At 41.5% G+C, this 25,669-nt stretch overlaps 1 protein-coding gene across 1 annotated transcript in view; it reads left to right on the top strand.

The window, feature by feature from the left end:
* Positions 1–25,669, top strand: part of TICRR (TOPBP1 interacting checkpoint and replication regulator) — a 3,405,639-nt gene that overhangs the window by 1,494,886 nt on the left and 1,885,084 nt on the right. The window contains exon 9 of the mRNA XM_044078205.1: positions 9,261–9,473. Coding sequence (XP_043934140.1) covers positions 9,261–9,473 — 213 coding nt within the window. The remainder of the gene's footprint in view (positions 1–9,260; positions 9,474–25,669) is intronic.

Raw genomic sequence — 25,669 nt, 5'->3', positions numbered from 1 at the left:
AAGCCTTCAATATGGTTAACCACCACTTACTCATTAAGAAACTCAAAAACCTGTCTCTAGACAACTGGCTATTCAGTGGTTCCAATCATTTGCTTTTGGGGTCCCTCAAAGCTCCATATTAGGCCCTCTCCTATTCTCTATTTTTATAAACGACCTATACTCTGTTATACCTCAAGCTACTTGTATCCAATATGCAGACGATGCCACACTAATATGCTCTGCCACTTCACCATCTGTTCTACAGTCCATAACCCAAAATGTGTTTAACATAGTTGAATAATGGCTTCTATATCAATGCCTCATTCTGAATCCCAAAAAAACAAAACTGCTACTATTCACTCCCACACGTTGGGCCTCCCTACTTAATTTTACTGTCACATCAAGCAATGGCATTATTATATCTCCTGATTGTACTACTAAACTTCTTGGGGTTCGTATTGACAACAACCTTACCTTTGATTCCCATATTAATAGTACTATAAAAACAGTCAACAAAAAACTAGGATCCCTATATAGGATTAAATCCTTTTCGTCACCACTAGCCAGGACCTTCATTGCCCATACCCACTTAATCTCTACCCTCCTCTATGCCTCACCTGTATATACGAAACTATGTAAAAACATCAACAAGCTAGCAATTTCCTATAATAATAATGCTAGATTTGCAACTGGATCTGCCTTCAGAAACCACCATTGTGATAATCTTAAACAGCTAGGATGGCTAGAACTGCCAGATATAATGCTATTTAATCAATTAACAGTTGCCCACAAGATCCTGTACCAACCTACTTAACACACCAATACTTGCTTACCTAATCATCCCCTGTAACAACCTCAAGACCCTACACTCTTCAAATAAACTAATTGTATAAATAGGTAAAGCTAACAACTTGGCTGGTGACTCCTTGTTTGCCAATACAGTTGGAAAAATCTGGAACTCCCTCCCAAAAGACCTAACCACCATTACCTCTACAACATTATTTAAAAGCAAATTGAAGCCATACCTTAAATCACATTGGTTATGCCCTTGTTCTAACCCTGACTAACTACCCCAATTTCTCAAAGCATTTATTGCCGTTACTGTACAAACTAGTTACTTTTCTGTTAACTACTAAGAGTGTATAACCTAGCTACTTTTTTTCAGTCAACTACAATGAAAGTATTCTCTTATACTAAATTGTTAGCAAAATATTTGCATGGCTAACCATCGCTAAAATGTACCATGATTCTGTTTACAGAAATGTAACAACATGTAATGTATAGGATGATTACCTGTACATTTAACTGTATTTGTAAATGTCTCGTATTATAAATGATAGTGTGTTTTTTGTTTGGAGCTTTCCTCCCCGGGCCTCCACTGAAAATGGACATATATCCAGTTGGACTAGCCCAGTCAACAAATGTAAAATAAAATAAATAAAAATAAATATTGCCTCATGGTGGCAGCGAAAAGTGTGATTTCAGCTCTTTGGCCCCTAATGATATAGAAAAGCCTTGCGTTTCTACAGAACTAAGTCCATCATAGTTCATGCCAAAAGAAATATCTTGACCTTGGGATCAACATCCTCTACTGTCTTTAGAACTTTTAGCAGAGGTACCAGAAATCTTTGAATTTGCCAGGAAACCTTCTTATAGGTGAACTTACTCTACCAAGTAGAAGAGATTTGCTATTTGTGTGGAGCAGTACCTAGCACTCGCTTAACTAGTTAGTTTGCAGGTAATGCTGTCCTGTATCACACATGTATGATTTAGGTTTTGGTTATTTGACAGTCACCATACATGTTAGTTATTATTGTCTTATGACTTTGTGATTTCAAACTTATGCCTTAGTGCTGGTTTCTCAAGCTGCTCCCTTAAAGGAGTTGTGCATCTCATGATTGAGAGAATTTGCCCATTACTCATTCAAACTCTCTGATTCAGAGTTGCTGTTTTTACTTTCAGAAACACTTTCTGTGATGGTCCAGACTTCTTGCAGGATTTTGGACCTCTAGCCCTTCATGCATAGAGAACCATATTTGGTGTTCTTTCAGGCTAATCCGTGGTTTCCTCTTGAAGTAAGTTCTGAACTGTACACAAACCATTTCACTCATTTTATTATTTTAGTTAGTTGACTTTTGTTTACTAGGAAAGTCTGACTATGATAATATCCAATTTTCGGTGTAGGCTCGGGGAAAAAATCTCCAGATTGATGTATTTACAGTTAAATAGTAATTACAAAACGTAATACAGAAGAATGACATAGTAACTAAAGCTGCAGTTCATAGAGATGACATTAAAGACACCGAGTACATTCTTTGGAACAGAGATGACTAGGTAATATAACCTAGGGAGAATGTTTGATTTCTGTCTAAGAAATAGATTTTACTAATTCCCTCTGTCTTTGTGCTTTATTTGTCATAGTTGTAACTATTGGTGAGCTAAGTCCTTCACACACTGGATATACACAGTCAGCTCTCATTTTACCTGAAGGATGTTCAGATAGTTGAGAAACCCTTTGTAACTGCATTATCTTTTGACGTTTGGATGCTAGTTAGCTTTTGGAAAATACCCCAGTAAAGGTCACTCCATGAGAGGTGTACTGTATTCCAGTGCTTGCTTTAAGAATGTGTCCATTTCATGCTGATGTGCCACCATTAATCTTGGTCCTCGCCTTCAGCAAGCATTATCTTGGCATAAACTTTTTGTTTCGCATATCTTTTGTTTAATTGCTTTACTTCAAGACTCCGTGTTTTTACATTGGTCCCCAAGTTTTCCTTCAGCTGTTGCTACGTTGATGGACTTGCTTATTGAGGATCTACTTGTTAATCACTGAGGACTGTTTACAGTCTAAGGTGTAACATACACCATTTGATCTGCAAGGGGGCCCAGATATCTTTCTTCCCTTCCCTTTTCTTCGATGGCCCCTTTGACTAATCCAGTTAGCTGGAGTTCCTTCTAAATTAGGAATTTCTAGTCTTTTTACTTGTTAACCTTCATGCCAGATTTTCATTATTTCTTGATTTGCAAGAAGTGTATTCCATAGTGTTTGGAGATGAGGAGTGGGCACATTTTAGCTTCTGAGAAGAAAATAATATTAGAACTGAATTGCTGAAGAGGGAGATTCCCATTTGTTAATCTAGCAAAGTCATATCCCTCAAAGACACTGGTATGGTATGCATGTGTCATTTTTTTCCATTACTTTTCATTAGTACTGCTTGAATGTTTAAACTTTTGTACTTCTGAGATGTCCTCCTATTCCACTGTTGCAGCATTCCACATATGGGTTTACTCCTCTTGCTTTGCGTACATCTGGCTAGTATGCAAAAGTTTTCAGTCCCTATATGGTGCATGGGACATCTGACGTGGCTCAAGGAACCAAAAAAGTGGGCCATAAAAGTGATGTGTGCATGCACCAGCCTTCAGAACTTCTCAGCCACCAGTCGTACGCCAGGTGTTCCTGCTCTTGCTGTCATGAGATTCGAGATATCAGATAAGTAACCTGTTGGGGAACCTTTCAGTCCTTTTTTCTTTATTGTATTGCCTGTTTGTCATCCAGTAAGGACAAGTGCAGCTGGCAGATTCCTCACAGGAAGGCCCACAGTTAGTGTCTCTTCTGTTTGGGATGGTCGCGCAACTACAAGGTCTGCTCAGTTTGTCAGGTGTTTGTGCCCAAAATTTTATGTAGTCGTTTGCATGCGCAAAACCTATACTTACAAAATCATAAGTTAAACCAGATTGCATTAGGGGTGGAGGGTTCGTCCAACATACCTATTGAACCACCAAAGATGGCCAGGACTATACGACCTACCACTACTGCTGCACCTCTAGCATCTGATCCTCAGCCTGTGGCCGTCTGCCTGGTAGGGGAATCTGAATCTGCCACTTTGGATATAGCATGTACCTCCACGGAAACCACAGAATCCCACACGGAGGGCACGTTCATAGAGGCTTTTCGGAAGTTGGTGTCTGACGCTGGGTGGGGGGGGGGGCAGCGATTTCAGTAGGTCCGTTGGATCCCTCTGGTTCTTTACAGTCTCCAGATTCAAAGCCTTTCCCCCTTCAGATGCCAGCTAGGCCCCTTAAAAAGAAAGAAAAAAAAAGGAAGCACCTTTCTTCTCTTTCTGAAAGCATGCCTGACTGACAGGCTTTCAGTCTAAGCTTGTTTAATGCCTTCATGGCCTTACACCCTGCACCTGCTGGGATTGCTAGCATTTCTAAGCCACTTTTGAGTCGCAGGCCCCAAACCTTGGACTCTATCATGAGGGAAGAGGAAGACCTCTCTAATTCTTCCTCTGAAGAATCACTTTTACACCTCTCAGTTCTCTTGTTCGTTGGAGTATGGTTCCCCAGAGGAAGAATCTGTCGATTCTGACTCCCTGGTTGAGGATTTGACCTTTGAGGAAACCATCTTTAAGATGAATGATCATTTCAAGTGGGAATCCTCTGAAATGACTGAGGTACAGAAAATATACTATGACCCCATTCATATGGATTCCCCAAGCCCGTCTGCTGTTCCTCCAGTCTTGTCTGCCTTCTCTTCAGCATACTTAAATCTACATTCTCAACTTCCTGTTCCACACAGACCTGACAGACTTTATAAAGTTCCTAACACTGATCCGTACCTCCTTAAGTGTCCACCTGCAGAAACTGCCACTATCTTCATCAGTACAGACAAGGCTTCTAAGCTTTACCCACAACCACCATATGTCCTGCTGACAAAGAGAGTAAAACAATGGAAGGCCTGGTTAAGAAAATTTACACCTCTGCTAACTTGTCCTTTAGGGCTACAAATTATCAGACAAGTATGGCCAAATATGTTTTATCCCCCCTGGAAAAAAAACTCCAAGGAATTGACTGATACACCAGACTGTGCTGCCAAAGCTTCACTGTCTTCTCTTCTGGCCCTTATTTCCTAGGTTACCAGGCACTCCATAAAATGCAGTTATGATGCTGCTGAAGCCTCAGCAAGGTCAGCACTGTCAGCATCTGCCTTAAGGAGGTATTCCTGGCTATGTTTACAGCCTCTCTCTAATGACTTTAGGGCTAAGCTTATTGGTGCACTTCTGGACAATTCAGCCTTATGTGGTGCAAAACTGGCTAATCTTTTTAGTCTCTTCTGCAGGAAGGAAAAGAATAGCAGGATCTGAAACACCTGCTGGTTTCCCCCATACCAAAGCTTACCTAGCAAAATCTCAGTTCATAAGAAAGCACTCTCGCCCTGCTGCTCCTTCTAGGACTAGAAACCAACCAGGAAGTCAACCCTCTCCAGCTAGAGTTTCACCTTCCCCTAGTCAGGGACCGCCCTTTTCAAGATAGGGCAGGTAGCATCTAACTGCCAACCTTGCCCCCACCACCCTTTCTCTCTCTACCTCTGTCAATTTGTCTCTCTTATTGCCTCCCTGTGTGGACTTGCATCACATCAGACAAATGGATCCTGTCAGTCCATCAAAACGATTATTTCATGTCCTGGCTCACCCCCCCCCCCCCAAGAGAAAGGGCATCCCACAGCCTCCATCACAACAGCTGCACCTCCTGCAGCCTGTGCTGCAAGCACTTCTGGCTTGGGCACCATTGAATCAGTGCTTCCACTCGAAAAAGCAAGAGGTTTCTACTCCAGGATTTTCCTGATTCCCAGAAAAGACGGACCTTGGACACCAATACTAGACCTCTCCCATCTCAACCTATTCCTAAAGGTCACAACCTTCAGGATGTTGACATTACCTACTCTCTTCTCCCTCCTACTCCTCCAAGGGTTCTTTGCCACCCTAGACAATAAAGGATGCTTATCTACATATCCCCATAAAGCCCACATGCAGGAAATACCCAGGGTTCGTGGTGGGCCCTTCTCACTTGCAGTTCTCTGCCTTGTCCTTTGGGCTTTCCACTGCACCCAGGGTTTTCACCAAATGCTTGGCTCCACTGATTGCTTACTGCAGGGCAAAGAGATTTCATGTATTCCCTTACCTGGCCAACTTGCTAATTCAGGCAAACAAGGAGATCCTCCTGCTACACATACACCTTGTAGTGTCCCTCCTAAAGTCTCTATGATTCCAGATAAATTATCCAAAATCCCACCTAGAACCTACATAAGACGTTGTCTTCCTCGGTTGCAGAATTTGCACAGACCTAATTAAAGCCTGCCCCTTCCCCCCAGAAAGTAAAAAACCTGACAGAACATCTGCTTCTGGTCCTTCAGTCTACAGAATTGATAGCAAGGCAGTACCTCAGGCTACTGGGCTATATGACAGCCACTATCCTCATGTTACCATTAGCAAGACTGCATATACGAAGGTTACAGTGGTATCTTTGGTCAGTCTGGACCCAACATTCCCATACTCTGGAGTACAGGGTTCCCCTCCTCCCATGCCTCAAATAGGAAATCCAGTGGTGGCTGGTACAAGTGACCCACAATCCAGGTCTTCCCCTCCAACCACCTCTATCCACACAGGTCATACATACAGATGCCTCAGACTTGGGCTGGAGATCAGCTCTGGGCCATCAAAAAGTACATGGCCTGTGGCCAGAGCCACACAGACTAGAATACATCAATGTTCGAGAGATGAGGGCAATTCATCTGGCCCTTTGAGCTTTCCTACTTTACCTCCAGCTAGGTCTATTGAAGATTTTCACAGACAACACCACAGTCCTGTGGTATCTTAACCAGGGAAGGGACCAAGTCATACCTACTTTGCAGACTAGCCCTCCCAGTTTGGGAACTGGCCACCTGACAGGGAGTGACTTTGCAGGCAGTCTACATTTCATCTCCACAACTCCCAGGCAGACTGTCTCAGCAGAACCATCACAAACAGCCACAAATGGATGCTTCACAGGGATGTCTTCCTGGATCTGGTCCACCGGTGGGGTACACCTCAAATAGACCTGTTTGCCTCCTCCATCAACAGGCAACTTCTTGGATTTTTGCACCAGGATACCTGACCCCCCCCCCCCCCCCCCAGACACTGGCAACAGATGCCTTCTCAATCTCCTGGAAGGGGAAATCTATATACATTCTCCCCCTTCCCACTCATTCAGAAGGTCCTGCTGGAATCAAGCAGGACAGGCCAAAAATCTTGTTGGTGACTCCTTACTGGCCAAGACAGCACTGGTTCGCCCTACTTCAACTGTCTAAGGGCAATTTCCGCAAGTTGCCCTTCAGAGTGGACCTTCTCACACAGCACAAGGGATCCCAGATATACGCACAGTGGCAGTTACTGCACCTCACCCTGTGGTTGATAGGATTCTGATCCCCCTTCAGACACCTTTATAACGAGGATGTGCTAAATGTCCTGCAGGAGGCCAGGAAACCAAATACAAGAAAATCCTACCTTTCACAGTCGAAAAGATTCACTATATGGTGTCACAAAAGACAGTTGGACCTGCTTGAAAGTGAGATTCCTCTAGTCCAGTCTTACCTGCCTGAACTCCTGCAGTCAGACTTGGCTTATTCTTCCATTAAAGCTCACTTGTCTGCAATTTCAGCATGCCTTCCTCTGGACCCCCCTTTAGCATCCAGACTCCTTGCTAAGCTTTTTCTCAAAGCGGTTCTTCACCTCAGGCCTCTCAGGAAACCATCTCCTCCACCATGAGACCTTAAATATATTTTGGAAAAGCTTGTGCTTCTTCCATTCGAGCCTGCAGACAAAAGCCTGTCTAAAACATTGTACATGGAAAACTGTACCACTAGTGGCCTTCACCTCAGCCAGAAGGGCATCAGAGTTACAAGTAATTGTAATACAGAAGGCATTATTTATGCCCTTCAATGCCCATGTGGCCTTGTATGTATAGGGGAAAGCAAGAGAAAGTTTAAACTTAGAATTCAGGAACATATTAGAAACATTAGGAAACAGAAAGAGGACAGTCTTGTAAAACATTTTATGGAGGCTCATAATTCGGATCCAGCTGGTTTGAAAGTTACAATTTTAGAGAAAGTTTGTGCTGGTTTTTATTCAGATAGTGTACATTAAGAAATTGTTGTATAAAGAAAGTGTTTTGATACTTAAATATGGCACTTTATATCCTCTGTGTCTTAATCTTGAGTGTAATTGGAGGCTGCTAATTTAAACTGTATTCTCTGTGTATGTGTTTTAGTTGAATAATTGTTTTATTGATGTGTGTATTTATATCGGAAGGGATGCGATGTATTTTTGTACTCCTTGAAGGCTTTGCTGAAGCGCTTGAGATTTGGATTAAACTTTTTTGTGTTGGTTGCTGCTGGTTGTTTTTTGTTCCACGATTTTTCTTTGCTGCTGTTATTTATCAGAGCTGCAAGACCTTATGGCTATCCCCACCCTTCCTAGTTTTTCATAATGACAGCATTACTCTTAAGAACTAACCCTTCCTTCATGCCCAAGGTGGTGAATGACTTGTCCCTGAATCAGGCTATCCACCTACCTACTTTCTTCCCTAACCCACAGGGGGGTCAGTGAGAGTACTTCACTCACTGGATATTCACAAATGACTTGTATTTTATTTGCATAAAACCAAATCTGTCAGACAGGCGGACCAACTTTTTGTCTCCTTCCACCCCAGAGCCTTGGGAAAGGGCAGTAACCAAACAGCCTATCTCAGTCTCTGTTTCCAAAGCCATCACCTTCTGCTACCAATACCATGGAAAATCTCTGAAGGTACTGTTAAAGCACACTCCACCAGGGCTATGGCCTCTTTCAGGATCCTTCTTTAAGGGTCTGGATACCTCTACCATTCTCGAAGCAGCTACTTGGTCATCAGTACACACCTTTACCAAGCATTACAAACTAAACCACATTTCTAGAGCCAGGGTGGGGTTTTTCAGGGCTATTCTTCATGGATTCCTGGAGACCGCTTTAGACCACCTCCCCATTCGCACTGAGCTTTGGAACTCAACCATATGTGGAATACTGCAGCATTGTAATAGGATATCGAAAAGTTGTGTAAAACCTTACCATAACCATAGATACCCCCATCTCTTCAATGTTGCAGTATTCCTTCCCAACCCCTCGTTAGGTTGCATTTCCGTTTCTGGGTGGCACTGGACTGGCTCTGACTGGGGCTTACAGTTCTGAGGGCTGGTGCGTTCAGATGTCACTTTTATGGCCCACGTTCCTTGAGCCACGTCGGACGTCCCAGACATCATATAGGAACTGAAAAATGTTGCAAATTGGCCGGACGTACGCGAAGCAAGAGTAGCAAACCCATATATGGAATATTGCAACAACTTTTCTTTTTTACTTAAAGTTTGTAAAGCTAAAGTAACTTTTGCTGGTTTTGATGGTGGTATCACTTTTTCTTCCTCTTACATTTAGGCTTGCCCCGAACACCAGTGAGACAGAAAATGAAGACAATGTGCAGATCTCTACAGATGTTGAATGTGGCACGGCTTAATGTAAAGGCTCAGAAAAATCAACCTGATGCAGCACAGGCACCTCCAGTCAACATACAAGGTCAGTGTAAGGACCTGAAGAGAAGGTGTGGTGATAAAGCAGAAAGAAAAGGAAAAGCTCGAAAGCAGTCCAGAGGTGAGTTGATTTTTGGTAATGAATAAAAGTGGTGTGAATAGGTTGATCAACTTTCTGCTGATATTCTGATAATTTTTCATTGACTTCTTAGCTGTGAGCTATAATTGTTCTAAATATTGATTACTGCTACAATAGCCTCTGCTGTATGGGGTTTTATCCTGCTAAGGATGTAACAGTCAGCCAAACTGTCAACCAGTTCAAGATGAGCTGACTAAAGGACAACTTTGACACCAGTAAAGTTCTTAAGGGCTTAACACCCAAAGTGTGTGCTCCTCTGAGGCGTTTGAGGATTGATGGTCAGCTTGTGCCTTTCATTGCTGGGCAGATATGTTTCTTCAGATGAAATTTTGGTGGTGATTTATTATTTTCATCTTCAGGAACATTATTTTAAAGCTGAGTGTTTAATGGACGGTCTTGAGATCACACCATTGTTTTAAATGGAACATTCATTTCTTTTTGTCAGTTTAAAGGTGGTAGAAACTAACTGAATTTTTTTTTCTGTGGAGAAATTGTTTATTTTTCCATTGTGAGGCTGCCATGGTGCTTTTGTACTATGCTTTTTTGTATTAAAAAAAAAAAAAATTCATTTTTGTGGACTGGTTGTTTTACCAATGTTTGCTGCTCGTCTTCCATGGGAAAGAGGCACCATTGTTGACTTAACCAAAGAAAAGACTATCGGTCCCATGGTCACTCCTTCTTCCAGCCACAAAAAGAAAAAAGTTAAGCAAATGGCCTTTGCCACCACAGCAGGCTAGCAATTTGCTGCTTCAGCAGGTGGGTGAGACTCTGCTGTGGCCATTTGTATCCTAGTCCAGTCATTTTTTTTTTTACCCTGAATCCCTGTGGTGCATCATCTACAGCCTTTGTGGGCTGGGGGTTAGCCCATGTCCTCTGTGGCCGTTGGAAGTCCCATCAGTGGGCAAGGGAGAGCCACTGGTCTTTGTCCTGGGATAGGGAACAGGGATGGTTTCCCTGCTGTCAGAATGCTGTGCCTATTCCTGGAAAGCAGCTGCTGCCATTAATAAACATGGCTGGCCCAATTTATTTCTGTCAAAAAACCCAGAAAAGCAAGTATGCATCTACTTCTCAAATTTCTTGGAATAGGTGTAGTTTACTGGGACTGGCTCAGGATTTAATTCAAGCTATTGATTCTTTTTGTAAAGTAGCTTCTGTTAAAAAGAAAAGGGGATTATCTTCCTGAAGAGATTCAAAATTCTGAATATGAATAGGGTGATGAAGGAAAGATTGAGGGTTTCAGCCTCCGATTTGATTCGGACTCTGAGAGATCTCAGTTTCCGATTTTCCCTGTCAGATGTTTCTCTTTATCTGGCACTGTAGCTCATCCTGTGTTGTGTTTCAAGGCGAACAGGCAGGGTAGTTAATTTATTTGCTTTACTGTATAGAAACACAGGATGGATAGCAGCAGCATAAAATATAACCTGATTAACTGACAGACCATTACTTGCATACATGCTTACATCTCAACAGCTCTCTACAAAATAGCAGTGTAGCTTGCACATGCTTAGGATTTATACACATGTGCAAGCCCATGGAAAGCTTCTTAAAGGTATACAGTACATACTGATCTCCATCCTCCCTCTTTAATGAATTGCTCACAATAAAATGACATTTAAAAGAAGACATGCAATTATACAGACTTTAAGGAATAAATAGAATGTTCATATCGAAGTTTCCATGCATCTGGAACTTGGTTTGAAAATGCAACCTGATTTAGTGATATAGCAATTAGGACTGGGTTTAAGCAACAGGGACAGTCATCAGTTAACAATCTGTTTCAGGAGTTTTGGGAATCTTCTCAGGAACAGGGATAATTGTTGGAATGTCCTCTGGAATTGGAACACTTGATAACTCACTCTGAGATCTAGAGTTTTTCACAGGCAAGATGCTGCAATACAGGTTCAGACACTGGCACCAAATGTTTCCGATTCTGCCTAAATTCTACTCCTTGTAATTCCACAATGTATGACCTCAGCTCTGGCCATGCTTTTTCCGATCCCAATCTGATCAAAAACCTTTGAATGTCTGCATTCTTACTATTTCCCCTTGTAATGGATTGAGCAGTTTGCTGGACTTATAGTAGGACTTCTGGGGCAAACGCCTTTTCATTAGTTAAGCTCTCACTGCTTTATTGTTCAGCACAGGGAGACAATAAATTGCTACTAATTGGTAGTGTGGTTTTGGTTTGTCTCCGCAAAAGCCTTTGTGCAGGTGAACCAAGATGTTTGTCACAAGGAACATTTCTGAGATTTAGGAGATTCAGAAAAACATCATTATTGTCTTGTTGCGAATTCTCTAATTGTTTCGCACTTTGAACTGTACGTTCTGCCAAACCAGATGACTGTGGGTACTCAGGGCTACTCGTAAAATTAATAAAGTCCCACTCTTCAGCAAATCTCTTGAACTGCTGGCTTGTAAACTGTGTACCATTGTCAGAAATAATAACTTTGTGCGGACTACCATGCACTGCAAAATTACGCTTCAGCTTAGCAATGATAGTACTGGACACTAGACCTGGAAGTAGGTAAACCTCATACCAATTTGAATAAGAGTTTACTAATACCAAGTAATGTTGACCATTCCATTTGAAAATGTCTGTAGCTATTGTCAGCCAAGGTAGTTCAGGAATTTGGCTTAGTTGAATTGGTTCTTTCTGTTGATGTGGCTTAGTAATATTACGTACAGAAGATGATGAAAGTGCTGTCTCAAAATCCTTTGACATAGAAAGCCAAAATACTAGTCCTCGTGCCCTTCATCTGGTAGAATCATTTCCTGGGTGGCCATGATGCAAGTTGGTAATGTACTCTTGTTGCAAAGATTTTGAAGCAATCACTTTTGGACCTTTCATGATGATACCATTGTCAAACAAAATCTCATCTCTCTAAGGAAAATATGATTGCAGATGTACTGGTAAACAAGATTGCTTTGATGGCCATCCTCGACTGATAATAGTGGTTGAGCTTCTGAAGAATTGGATCTGAAACTGTGTGACATCTAAGCTCGTCAATATGTGTGGAAGATAAATTGCTCACTTCCATGACTTCAAAATCAAGTTGCTCATTTTCATGCGGTTCAGTGTTTTTTCTGGGCAATCTTGATAAAGTATCAGCAAGATAAACAAGTTTGCTGTTTGTGCAGACAGGATTGAAATTATACTTTTGCAATTTCAACATCATGTGTTGCAATCTAGCAGGAGCTGTATGCATAAGCTTTCTGAAAATAGTGACCAGAGGTTGGTGGTCTGTTTCGATTTGAATGGGTCAGCCATAATGTAATCATGGAGCTTCAAACATGTAAACAAAATTGCCAAGATTTCTTTGTCTGCTTATACTGCATCTTGATTTGAGTTAGAGTTCTGGATGCATAGGATACTGGTCTTCCTTCCTGAAGAATGACTGCACCAAGACTGTACTTTGAAGCATCACAAGGAGGAGTCCATGGTTTGTGAACATCATGCTATCTTAAAGTAGGTGAACTGGCAATTCTGTTTCAGGACATGAAACACACTTTGGTGGTGGTTTAACCAGGATGCATCTTTGCGTGTCAACTCTCTGAAGTATGCAGAAAGGTGACTCAAGTCTGGAATGAACTTGCCTAGACAGCCATGCCAAGAAAATGTTGTAGGGCTTGAACATTGTCTGGAGCTGGCATCTCAAGAATTGCTGTTTGCTTGAAGGATCTGGTTGTAAGCCTAAACTAGTAAACAAATGACTAACATAAGTAACTTTTCACAGCCTGAATTTGCACTTATGAGGATTCAGCTTAAGATTCACTTCACATGCTCTTTCCAGAACTTTCTTGAGGTTTCTGTCATACACTGCTTCACCATTACCTCCTACTAGAATATTATCTATTATAGCACACAGATAACTAGAAACAATTTGTTTTGTGGCACGCTGAAAGACTTCACTGGCAGAAATCATCCCAAATGGCATTCTCAAAAATCTGTACCTGCCAAAAGGAGTACTGAAAATGTTTAGAAATTAAGCTTTTTGGTCAAGCAAAATTTGACAAACTGAATTGTCTGCATCTAAGACCAAAAAAAAAAAACAGCATTTGCCATAAGAGCAGTGACTTTGACTATCCACATTGGATGATGTCTTTTCAGTGCTTTGTTCAAATCTCATTGATCAGTACATGTTCTGATATCATCGGAGCTTTTCTCATGAGCTACTACCATGGAAGATGCCCATTCACTAGGTTCATCAACTGGACAAATCACACTTTGCTGCACCATTTTATGTAGCTTGGCCTTGACTCTGTTCTGTATAGCTACTGGAACTTTTTGGGCTGGTCTGACAACTGGGTTGACTTCAGGGTCCAACTTCATGGAGTACACAACTGGGAGTTTGCCTAATTTTTCTTTGAAAAGTTCAGCGTAGGTAGAGGAAATAGACTGGGTGAAATTAGAACAGTGGCCTTTTAAGCTTACATGGTGGATTACCTTATTAAATGAAAGTAGTCTGTCTCTGAGGCCTAATAATGACTGTACATGCCTTTTGACTTTGTAAAATTGCATGTCATAGCTGTTCCCAGCAGAGTAAAATGAAACCGCTACTGAGCCTTCAGTTTGAATTTCTTCACCGCCATGAGGTAAGAAGCTTCATACACTTTGCCAAATCCAGCTTCTCCAGCACATACTCTAGCAAATGTTCCTACTGACATAACACTGCACTTTGAACCTGTCAGCATTAAGCTCCATCAGTCTCCCTTTATCCAAACAGTACAAAGTACTTAGTTCTTTGCCTGCAAATCTACTGCATTGACTGTTTCGTTAATCACAGACACACCATCAGCACAAAAAGTAGGGTCACGGCTTTTTAATTGATCAACTTGTCTCTGAATATTCTTTAATAAAAGAATGAGCCTCTTTGATATACAAAATCTTTGGAAATGATTCCACTTTTTACATCTGTGGCATTGCTGACCAAGCTAAGCACTTTGTCTTTTAGTTACACAATTATCACCACAGTTATGACAGTTGACTGTGCCTAAGTGAGGGCACATGCTTTGAGTTTGCTGACTCACCCTTGTGCTTCACTGAGACTGTGCATGCTCTGGAACTTGCTAGAAAGCTACTTTGTTTCCCAGGTACTGTTAGACTAGTCACAGTTGCTGTCATGTGCTTGGGCCTGTTTCTTTTAACCATGTGCTGCATCCTGTCAGCATGAGCTCTAGAAGGTACTGGAAGCATGCATTACTCACTTTTGCTTTTCTGTGAGCTCAAGTTAAATCACTGTCACGAAGCAAAATCTTTCAAACAGCATCATCTTTAATGCCACGCACATCTGTTTTTTTTCGACTTATCCCTAAAATTACCAAATCTGCACATTTTAGCTTTGTTTCTCATGTCAGTTATATATGCCGCAAAACTTTCCCTAGGTTGGTGATCCCTTGTGTAAAATAAGTGCCTTTACATTGTAATCGTTTGGGGGTTACAAATATTTCTAAATTTACATTTTAAGCACTCTGGGTCTTCCCCTGATTCAGCAGTTCCACTGTCTGGTGGTCTTCCCCTTCCCTTGCAAACACAGCAGCTGCATACGCAAATGAACACAGTCTTTCTATGGCTGCTGAACCAGCTAAATGAAGCAGAATAAATGCCTTTGTAAGAGCAGCTTTATCAGAAAATGCTGCTTGCATGAAAATGTTGTACTCTTGCTCAAATACACTCCAATTCTCTGCAATATTATCAGAGAAGTGAAGCTGGTCTACTAAAGCCTTCTGCCATGCCAACAAAGTATGCTGAAACACACTGCAAATATGGGCGTTGTAATTATGTACGAACATGCACATACACCATGTACGTGTAATAACATTGAAATGCACAAATTCTTTGAAATACTGTATTTTGCAAAATATGCTTTGAAATCGCTGTGTTTTGTGAAAGAACTGTACTGTAACTGCACAAACTTGTGAACACTTTGTATACTTCAGATTCGCCAATAGCTTTAATGCGAAAAAGTAGCACACAGCGAAAACATGCGTTTTTCCTTGTTTTATACTTTTTATGCTATTCAGACATTGTTTCCATCATTTTCATAACTATTTCGAATATTTTTATCAATATGCCACAGTTTCAGACATTTCTTTTAATTAGAAATTTGTTTTGAGCATTGTGAGTGCTTTGTTATATATTCTTTGAGTAAGAAATTATTTAAGCAAGTCTTAGTACCTAGAATTTGTTTCTGACCTGTTTTGTAAATCATAAGTGCAGTAGGGACGATCCATTCCTGTATATTTCTACAGTAGTAACAGAGCACCTCTTGGTCTTGATTCTGGATCCCATTTTGACACCATGCCGCTTATCGTATGTTATGATTCAAGACGAACAGGCGGGGTAGTTCATTTATTTGCTTTATTATATAGAAACACATCAGGATGGATAGCAGCAACATAAAATATAACTGATTAACTAACAGACCATTACATACTTGCATGCTTACATTTCAACAGCTCTCTACAAAATGTCAGTGTAGCTTGCACATGCTCAGTATTTATACACGTGCAAGCCCATGGAAAGCTTTTTAAAGGTATACATACATACTGATCTACAGAAACTGTTTCTAGAATATCCCATTGTTCTCAGTGGGAGAACACTGAGGTTTCAAAGTCCCTCTGAAAATATTTTGAGTTGATACCAAAGTATTTATAGAGCATATAGCCATTCCTTCTGTCCTGCCTGCTTCAGAAGGTGTAACATACTGCCTGCTTTTTTCCTGGTAGTCAGACAGCTGTCCCTAATAAGGCAGATAGTATGTATAATGTTCCTCAATCCTTTAAATTTTTATGCAGTATTCCCAAACATAACCCAGTAGTCCCAAACATAACCCAGTAGCTATAGACTTAGTATATTCCATTGCTGCTAAGCACTTGGCTGTTTCCAATCCAACTCTTTCTAATAAAGATGAAAAAAATTATTGATAGGTATAAAAAAAAAAAAAAAAAAGATATTCTTATACAACTTTGTTTTTCTGAATTTAGATTCATCAGGCTCATGTTAGTTTGTTCTGACAAATTGTGAAGGTATGAGGAACATTTTATATAGGTTTTTCTATTGAAAAAATTCTGCTTTAAATAACTTGGTTTCTTCTGTTGGACAGGTCATAACTTATTGATCTGATGTCATTTTTCATTCTGTTCTCAGCTTATGGGTTCATATCCGATTTCTCGGATTCAACTCGAATGTTACTTAAAGTTCATCTCAACCAAAACCTCTCAAGCTTCTCCCTTACCCATAATGCACCAACCCTAAGCTACCTCAGGTCTCTCTTGCCGCTTTCTGCGAAATATATGTTTGACCTAGTTCTTGAGCTATAGTAAGTGAATATATTTTTTCTAAACTCTATTTCCCAATATTTTCTAATTTTTCACCTTTTTCTCGTCCCTTTTACGAAAAAGTATTCATCTGTTACCATAGTTGATATTTTCTTCTTGACTTTAACTGTTGTACAATATTGTACTTTAATTATCTCTAGTAATGTTCTCTCTCGCTTCATTTTGGCATAGTCTGTTATTACCTCCTTTCTGTATAAAACAAAACCCTGTTCTTACTTAACTTTGCTTGTTTGTAGTGACTACATAGAGTTTCGCAGTCTCTAGTGTTCGTAGTGTGTGCTATTATAATGTAGAACAAGGGCCTGCTGGATTTAAAAAGCGTGCCAAGTGTGAGCACAGGCTTCCAATGTCCGATGCCTACACTTTTTGTGCTTACTGCCCTGGTTCATTACATTTACAGGAGGACTGTTCTATATGGCATGGTTTCAGTCCCAGGGCCTTAGTTGAGAGAGAAAACAGTTATTTTAAAACATTTGCTTCCATCTGCTTTTGGAGAGGCATTGTCTAGGGCTTAGTTCCCCAAAAGTAAAGAGCTGAAGCCTTCTCCAAAACCGTCCACCTCATCCACCCTGGTTTTGGAGCTGTCAAAGAAAAGGCCTAAGCTGGATCTGTTAAGATCCAAAAGCTCCTCGCTCTCGGATCAGATGGCATTGGATACAGTGAAAAAGCCATCAGATCCGACTGCCCCCAGTCCTATACTACTTCCCAGGATAAGATGCTCACCATCCATTGACCTGGTTCCTTCCAGGGAGCTCTCGCTCTTTGTAATGTCACCAGTCCAGGTCCACCTCTGTTGGTTTCAACTTGTTCTTCCAGAAGTTTGACTGAGGGAGATGTGGAAAGAATGGTGCGGAAGATCCTCTTGGTGCAGAGTCAGATGGGTGTCTTAGCTCCTACGCCTTCAGGTCAGGAGATATGTCCTTCAGCTACACCCCCACTTTAAGTTCCTCAACTGATTCCTACTGTTTTATTTCCTTGATCTGAGCTTTCCAGATCAGTCTAGCTCGGATCCAAAGATACACTCCTCTTTGGATCTGAAGCTTACTGAGAGTGCTTTGGTTCATTCGGATTTAGATGGCTGTCTGATCAGAGGCGTTGGTTGACTCTGAAGTTGTCAGTCATCTTTGTGCCTCAGAGCCTCGGCATTGGATAGCTCTGGTCTGGCTTTCTTCTCTTGGAGATTGCCTTTGAGGCAGGAGAAGATTGCAGTCCAAAAGCTTGTATTTTCAGATCTGAGGTCTTGTCTTTATGTGGGGCAGTTTGCCTTCAAGGCTGTGAAGAGGGTTTTTTTCTGCTCGGGCAGATCAGACAGATCAAACCACCTCAGATCTTCAGCCTTCTACTTTGAAGTATCTGAGTTCGGAGCCTCCTCAGTCTTTACCACAGAACAGTCAGTCAGAGACCCCCAGGCTTCCCAACAGGGTATCTTGATTTCTTCTGAGACCTCCCCAGAGCATCCCACTGAGGAGGTCCCTAGGAAGAAAACGTGTAAGAAGCACTTGGACTCCCCAGAGGAGTCTATCACGGAAGATCCGGACTTTGATGAAGGTAGAGAGTACCCACAGCCATCTCCTGAAGATGTCTCATTTGGAGACATCTTACAGGTCTCCTAAAGCAGAGAGGTAGTTGGACACCCAGCAACCCTTCATCTGAGGAGTTAGTATTCCTGGAGACTTTTGGTACTGGCCCATCTACCTCCTCAGTTAGTCTCTCAGTAGGGGTGGAAGGAAACCAACACAATTGAACTCGTACCCAAGAGACTGGACAAGGTTATGGCACTAAATTCAGAGTAGGTGTTTTGTGCGAAAGGGGTGCCCATTGATGCCATGGATGTGGCGGAGGCTGCGAAGAAGGTCCTCACCGAGGAGAGTTCCACTGTTCATTCTGACAGGTATTCTAAGGCGATGCACAGGTTTGGGAAGCGTGTCTGCACCTTAGCAACCCTCGCCTTAAGGTCGCTGAATTATTTGGCAGACTTTACTGGATTGCAGAGGGGTTTGATTAATGAACTCTCAGATACCCTTTCAGGATCCGTGTCTGCAGATGTCCAATCATCTGTGGCTTCTCAGTTGGCTACCCTGCAATCTATTTTGAATTCATCTCTGAGGCTCATTTAGAACATAGAAAAAGGAACCTCAAGATCAGCGGTTTCAGGCATTTCCATCAGGAGACATGCCTGGATGCACTTACGTAATTTTGCAGAGTCCTTAAAATCTTTATTCGTCAGTGCTCCTTTTGATAGCACGTCTTTGTTTGACCCCAAAGTGAAGGACACATTATCCAGGTGCGGGAAGGGATGGATAGAACCTGTCTGCCTTGGGAGTATGTTTATCGACCCCTCAGAGAGCCTTTTCTAGGAATCAACAAGGTGGTCTGAAGGTGGTGTTGAAGAAATCCCAGGGTACTTTCCAGGACCCACGTGGAGGAAATTCCCCCAGGGTTAGAGAAGGAAATTCCAATGGTTGATGCCACCCATGTGGCAGACATGGCCCACAAAACCAAGGGTCCAGAGATTTTCTTTAACCGACGTTACCAGTGCTCCTGAAAGGAGGCCCAGTTGTCTCCTCCTGGAGGCGACAAGGATCATTTATCCCTACACCAGAGGGCCTGGCTAGACATAAAAGATAATTGGGTACAGTGGATTATTTCTAGAGGTTATATAATACCCTTTTCCCTTCTACTTTCAATCTTAGAGAATCTCCGATGTTCCACCCAGTCAAAGGGAGCAAGTAGCATTTCAAGTACAAAAGCCGCTAGAAAAAAAAGTCATCCAAGAGGTCCCACTAGACCAGATAAATTCCTGAACTTACGCAAAATTCTTTTTAGTGCCAAAGAAAACAAGGGACTTGGAGACCAGTTTTGCACCTCAACAACTTGAACAAGGCAGTTTGATGTACCGAGTTTCAGATGGTCACGGTTCAGTCCATTCTCCCCTTTCCTGGGCAAGGGCAACTGGATGCGCTTGATAGACTTTCAAGATGTGTACTGTCACAAATATGAGCAGACTATCCAGAAAGTTCTTTGGCTTCTGGCTGGGAGCCAGTCATTGCCAATTCAGAGTTCCACCCTTTGGTCTCACCACATCCCCCAGGGTGTTCACTAAATGTATGGCAGTGGTAGCAGCTCACTTGAGACTGCAAGGATTCCAGGTGTTTCCATATCTAGATGACTCGCTCATTACCTCCCCTACCAGCCATCAGTTAATAAGGGCAAGATATCAGGTTCTCCAGACATGTTGTCATGTTGGAATAACCATAAAGTACAAAATGTCCCAACTGGAACAGACTCAAAATTTGGAATTTGTAGGAGCTCTGTTTAACACAACCTCAGTGATAGCTTCACTCCAAGTTCAAACCATAAGATCACAGGTCTGGAAAACTAATCTGCAATACCAAACTTTCAGAGTGCTTGGTCCTTCAAACTACAGGATTAGTGTTCAGTGGCAGTAACACTAGCACCTTTAGCTAGATTTAGTGGTAATAACACTAGCACTTTAGCCAGATTTTACATGAGGATTCTACAGTGGATGCTAGCAACACAGTAGTTGATATTTTATCAACCCATGTCAGCTCTGATACAAATCACTCAGATGTGCAAGAGAGATCTAAGGTGGTGGATTCAGTCGTATCAAGTTCTACGTGGCTGTCAGTTCGTTCCCCCTCAGCCCAAGGCCATAGTGACCACTGTAGCTTCCTAGTCGAGGTGAGTGGGGTAGGGCATTTTCTGGGAAAAACAGTCCAAGGGGCTTGGTTCCTTGAAGAGTCCAACTTGCATATCAGTATCCTAGAGATGAGAGCAATGCTTTTAGTATTGCAGGTCTTACAAGATGCTCTCCCTTCGAGGATGATTGCATTTCAAATGGACAGTGTCAGTAATTTGGTACATCAACAAACACTGAGTTGACAAGATCTTCCCCCTTTTGTCGAGAAGCACTCATAGTGTGGCAGGGGCAATCTCATCCAGCCGCTTTCTCATAGCAGTGCACATTCCAGGGAAGTCCATTGTGATAGCAGACAAACTGAGCAGGTGCTTTCTTGTGCTTCACTAGTGGTGTCTCAACAAGAATATGATGGAAATGATTTTTCGATGATGGGGCCAGCCTTGCTGCGATCTTTTTACTTCTCCCCTAAACAAGAAATGCAGTAGCTACTTTGACCTAATCCTTCCACGGGGGGAATCACTGAGGGATGCTGTACTTCACGATTGGGCCCCTGGTCTTCTTTATGCTTACCCACCAATTCCATTAATCCAAACTTCCTACAGAAAGCTGCCATGTTCATAGGTTAGTACTAAGCTAACTGCCCTTGTGAGCCATTTTAAGCCTAGCCATTTATCCCTTGTGAGACTCAAACCCTGCACCTTGTGTTTGTAAGGCAAACACCTTAACCATTAGGCCATCTTCGCTGCACATTACTGTACTTGACAGATTTGGTTCCCCTCCCTTTGGCCTCACTTCACCAATCTTGGATTCTAGACTTGACTCCAGACCTCCTCTCTCACCCGACAGGCAGGATCCATCTAGACATATCAAACCTAAGGCTGACTGCTTGGCTTCTCCAGTTCCATTAATAGCCAGATAACCTATGCTCGCCTCACCTGTCCGTCATATACCTTTATCTTCTTGTAAACCTTCAGCATGTAAACTCTCTACCAGTAAATGGAAACGATTTATGTAGTGGACACACCAAAATCATATTGACCTTTTTTCAGCTCTGATGCATAACCTACTTGAGTTTTGGCCCTACTTTTCAAAGAAAGGGCTAGTTCCTCAACCAATAAAGGTCAATTTGCAGCAATATGAAATTTTCGCTTTGGAATTGAGGGTTCTTCAGTAGTGTAGAGCTTTCTTGTGAGGCACTGTACTTTTGAAACCTCCCTTCAAAGACCCCCCCCCCCCCCCATGGGACCTCAGTCTGGTACTGCAGTCACTTATACATTCCCCCATTGAACCAGCAGCTAAAGGTGACCTCAAATATCTCACCTGGAAAATATTTTTTCTTGTAGCCATTACATCTGCTGGATGGATTTCAGAAATTCAAGCATTATCTTTGAAACCTCCATACTTGATTTTTCGCAAGGGTTGAGTGACATTACAAACAAATCCTTCATTCCCAAGGTGGTGTCAGAATGGAATATCAATCAAGCCATTAATTTGCCAGTATTTTTCCCAAATTTATCAACAAAGGTGAATATACATTAAATTTATTGGATGTTCAGGCAACTGTGTTTTTACCTGCACATAGCAAGAGATATTAAAAAAACATGACAGTTTCTTTTTCAGATTTGAAATTGGATAAACCAGTTGCCAAAATAACTTTAGCCAGATGGCTAACTGATTGTTATTTATTCATATGCAATTTGGTATTACCTTACCACAACCAGTATGACCTTATTCAACTAGATCCATGGCAACTTCAATTTTCCTTTCCAACGCGTCCATATGCGTATGTGCAACAGCAACTTGGGCCTATTCCCTGTATGTTTGTTACTCATTGCAAATTGTATCTGGTCTCCAGAGGCGGAGCATCATTTGGTTCAACTATGCTCCGGAATATCCTTCCTTAGAGTTCATCCTGGATTTTAGGTAGCTGGAGACTGTTCCATCAGTTGAGGATAGAATGAAAATTGACAACATCAGATAAAGAAGTTGTGTACCCTACTGTAAAGTTCCATCTGTGTTGTCCAGTTTCATTCTTCCTTAAGTCCCCGTCCACCAACCCCTATCCTTTTTATTGGCAAAGTTCGGGAAGAATTAGTTTAAGGGACATCACTGTCCTTTATATTGAGCTTCAAATGTAGTCTTTTCTGTATTGCGTGTATGCATTTTATTACACCACCTTTATCTGTACGTAGTAAATTTTTCATTTTTGGTAAAAATCGGCAAACAAGATTTGAGGTAACTTAGGGTTGGTGAGTTATGGGTAAGGGAGAAGCTCAAAGGTTTTTGGTTGCCATAAGCTTTAGCAATGCCAGAGTTGGATCTGAGGGATTGGATCTGAACCCATCAGTTGAGCAAGAGTGAAAATGGACAACACAAATGAAATGTTAGAGTAAGTGCATAACTTTTTTTCAGTATGTATAGGACTGTTGATACTACTTCAAGAGCTATGGCCACTAGTACTTTTTTAAGGAGGTTTGCCTGGGTGCATTCTCAGAACCTCCCAAATGATGTAACAATGAGGTTTTAAATTCTCCCTAGGGTAGAGATTTGCTGCAGAGGTGATCAAAACGTGTGATGAAACTGGCAAGCTGATCCAGGGAATCTCTTAGATTCTCATTCATCCATTTTGGCAAAAAACAAACCAAACAGTGTCATCAAAACTTAGGTAAGCAGACATTTAAGAATAAATGACAAGGATTTCTAAAAAAAAAAGTTTCAAACCTCCCAAAACCAAGGACAGTCCAAGAAGTCTGACTATTCAAAAGACCTTGTGACTCTTGTCACCCTTGATATTTTCTCTTCCATAAAGTTTGAATCTCCATTTTTGATTTTCAGAACCCATTTGTCTGAAACATTCATCAGGGTTACAGATGGCAGTGGGAGGAAATTCCTCCTTTTCAGGAGGGTCATTCTCTCATCCTGCAAAGCAGTCTCTCTTGCTTCCCTGTGTTGTTTATCACACTCCGTACCAATGAATGATAGAAACAGTTCCTCCCCAAGTGGAGAAAGTTTTTTTTTATTAAAGGATTTCCCTAGTGCCAAAGAAAAGAAAATGCTTGGAAACAAGTTCTGGAACTTTCTTTCCTAAACGTGTTGTGTTAGTACCCAGATTCAGAACATTGTAACTTCACAACCTGTTACCTCCTCCTGTTTCAAGATTCTTGGTAACACCAGACTTAACCTTATCACATCCCTATTCGTCCATGCTTCAGTTGTGTCTTCAGGTTTTATGTGCCTGTTTCACATTATCAATGCTCTGCCCTTACCCTTTGCACTGTCTGCTGTGCCAAGAGTGTTCATAAAGTGCCTAGCTCTGATTATAGCTCATTGCATGCTGCATGGTATTCACAGTTTTCCATATTTAGACCACTTCCTTTTCTTTGCAGAGTCTTTTTCATGATGTCTGGAATCCTTTTATTTGGAGAGTGAGCTCTTGCACAAACTGGGACTCCAAGAGGGCATCCTAAAGCCTACACCTCATTTCAAAGAACTTTTCTTCCACATGAAAAAATAGATCTTTATTTAGATTTATTTCTAAGGTTTTCCACTCACTTTGGTTACTGCAAGGGAATACCTGAGGAGCTTGGACCCTCATGGCATATGTTATTCTCATGATACCCTTTGGCAAGACACCATATGTGAAAGAAATAGTGGTATGTTATGTGATGTGGATATCCCACTACTGCCCACTAATTAATGTGTGACTATATTCCACTGGGCCAGTAATCAAGGAGCCTCATTCCTCATCAGTGGCAATAGTAGGGGATTTTCACTGGGAGGATAACAGGAGTACACAGTATTTCCAGATACAACTCTCTGTATCAAGTGCAATTTCCCTTAAGAGCACACAGAGACCACAGTCAGTCCAGCACTGGTTTCTCCCTCTCTCCTGATTCCCAGTAAGACTCCCCACTGGCACAGCTGTAGAGTTGAGATCTCAGCTGAGTGACCAAGCCAAGATCTCCAGCACACTCTGTCCAACTAGTGCTTCGTGTCCCTGCCCAAGTAGTTAACACAATTTTTGAGGATTGATTCACGCATGTACGCGCACACACCTGGGAAAGGCTGTCACAGGTTTACTAGCTATCCCCTTCTGCCCAGACAGTAAGGTAGTTTTCACTGCCACCAGTCACTCTTGCCAGCTACCTTAAGGTTCTTCCAAGGGTACCCAATATACTGAGTGATATTAATATTAACACAAATGGTAGTTTAACCAAGAGCAAGGCTATTAGGAGTAGCCCACACAGTGCCACCAAATAAATATGCAAGTACTCTCAAAACTTAAATATCTCTACACAGATCAGCCTCAATGAAAGGTTTAAATATATTTAATAGTAATAATAATGATAGAACAAGGCAGAACTAAATATATATTCACAGTGATATCGGAGTTCAAAACCACAGGAAATAGTTAAAATAACATTGTAGTACAGGGTCACAGAAATAAAGAAAAACAATCTAAACTAAGCTTAGCTATATTCCTGACTGTATCTAAGAGAATTATACTGTTCTCTAGAAATTTACTTCATTAGAGCAAGGCAAATGATGTGGTGAATGGGTCTTGTTGTCAGGTCAAAGACAGAATACAGAATACCCTGTCTCACAGAGAGACTTCTGAAAATTAGTATCTAAAATATTACTGCTGTGGGATAGCTTGCAGAATGACCTGTCTGGTCAACTGACTTCTAGTTCTCAGGCAAACCCCCCATGCTGAAGCTGGCAGTGTTTAGCATCTACCTGTAAAAATACTTGTACAAGGGCTTTTGCTTAGATCTTTGGCAGATGTTGGAAGTCATAAAACAATTGCATTCTTTTATGCTTTGAAAGTAGCAATTAGTTCACCCCAAAGGCAACACACAAAGCTTCGTAATACAGATTGTGTTTCTAGTTGCACTGAAACATCTTTATGGCGACGCCTGTAAAGTAATTTAATTTCAGATATTTTTTAAAGTTTGATGGACTGAGATTAACCTCCTGTATTCTAGTTTCCACTGTTAAAATACATAAGTTTAAATATTTACAATAGTGCCATGTACATTTCTGTTGTCTTCCAGTAGGGCACACTCTGGATACATTTTAAACGCAGCACTTTACAAATACCTTTTCAACACAGACGTGTACAGAGCAGATGTTCTTAGTATTTCACTGTTGCAGACATCACACTTGGGTTATCTGCCTG

This window comes from Protopterus annectens, chromosome 7.part0 (assembly GCF_019279795.1).
Source record: "Protopterus annectens isolate FY-2018-M chromosome 7.part0, PAN1.0, whole genome shotgun sequence".
Lineage (NCBI taxonomy): Eukaryota > Metazoa > Chordata > Ceratodontiformes > Protopteridae > Protopterus > Protopterus annectens.
This window is presented reverse-complemented; position numbering and strand designations above follow the sequence as displayed.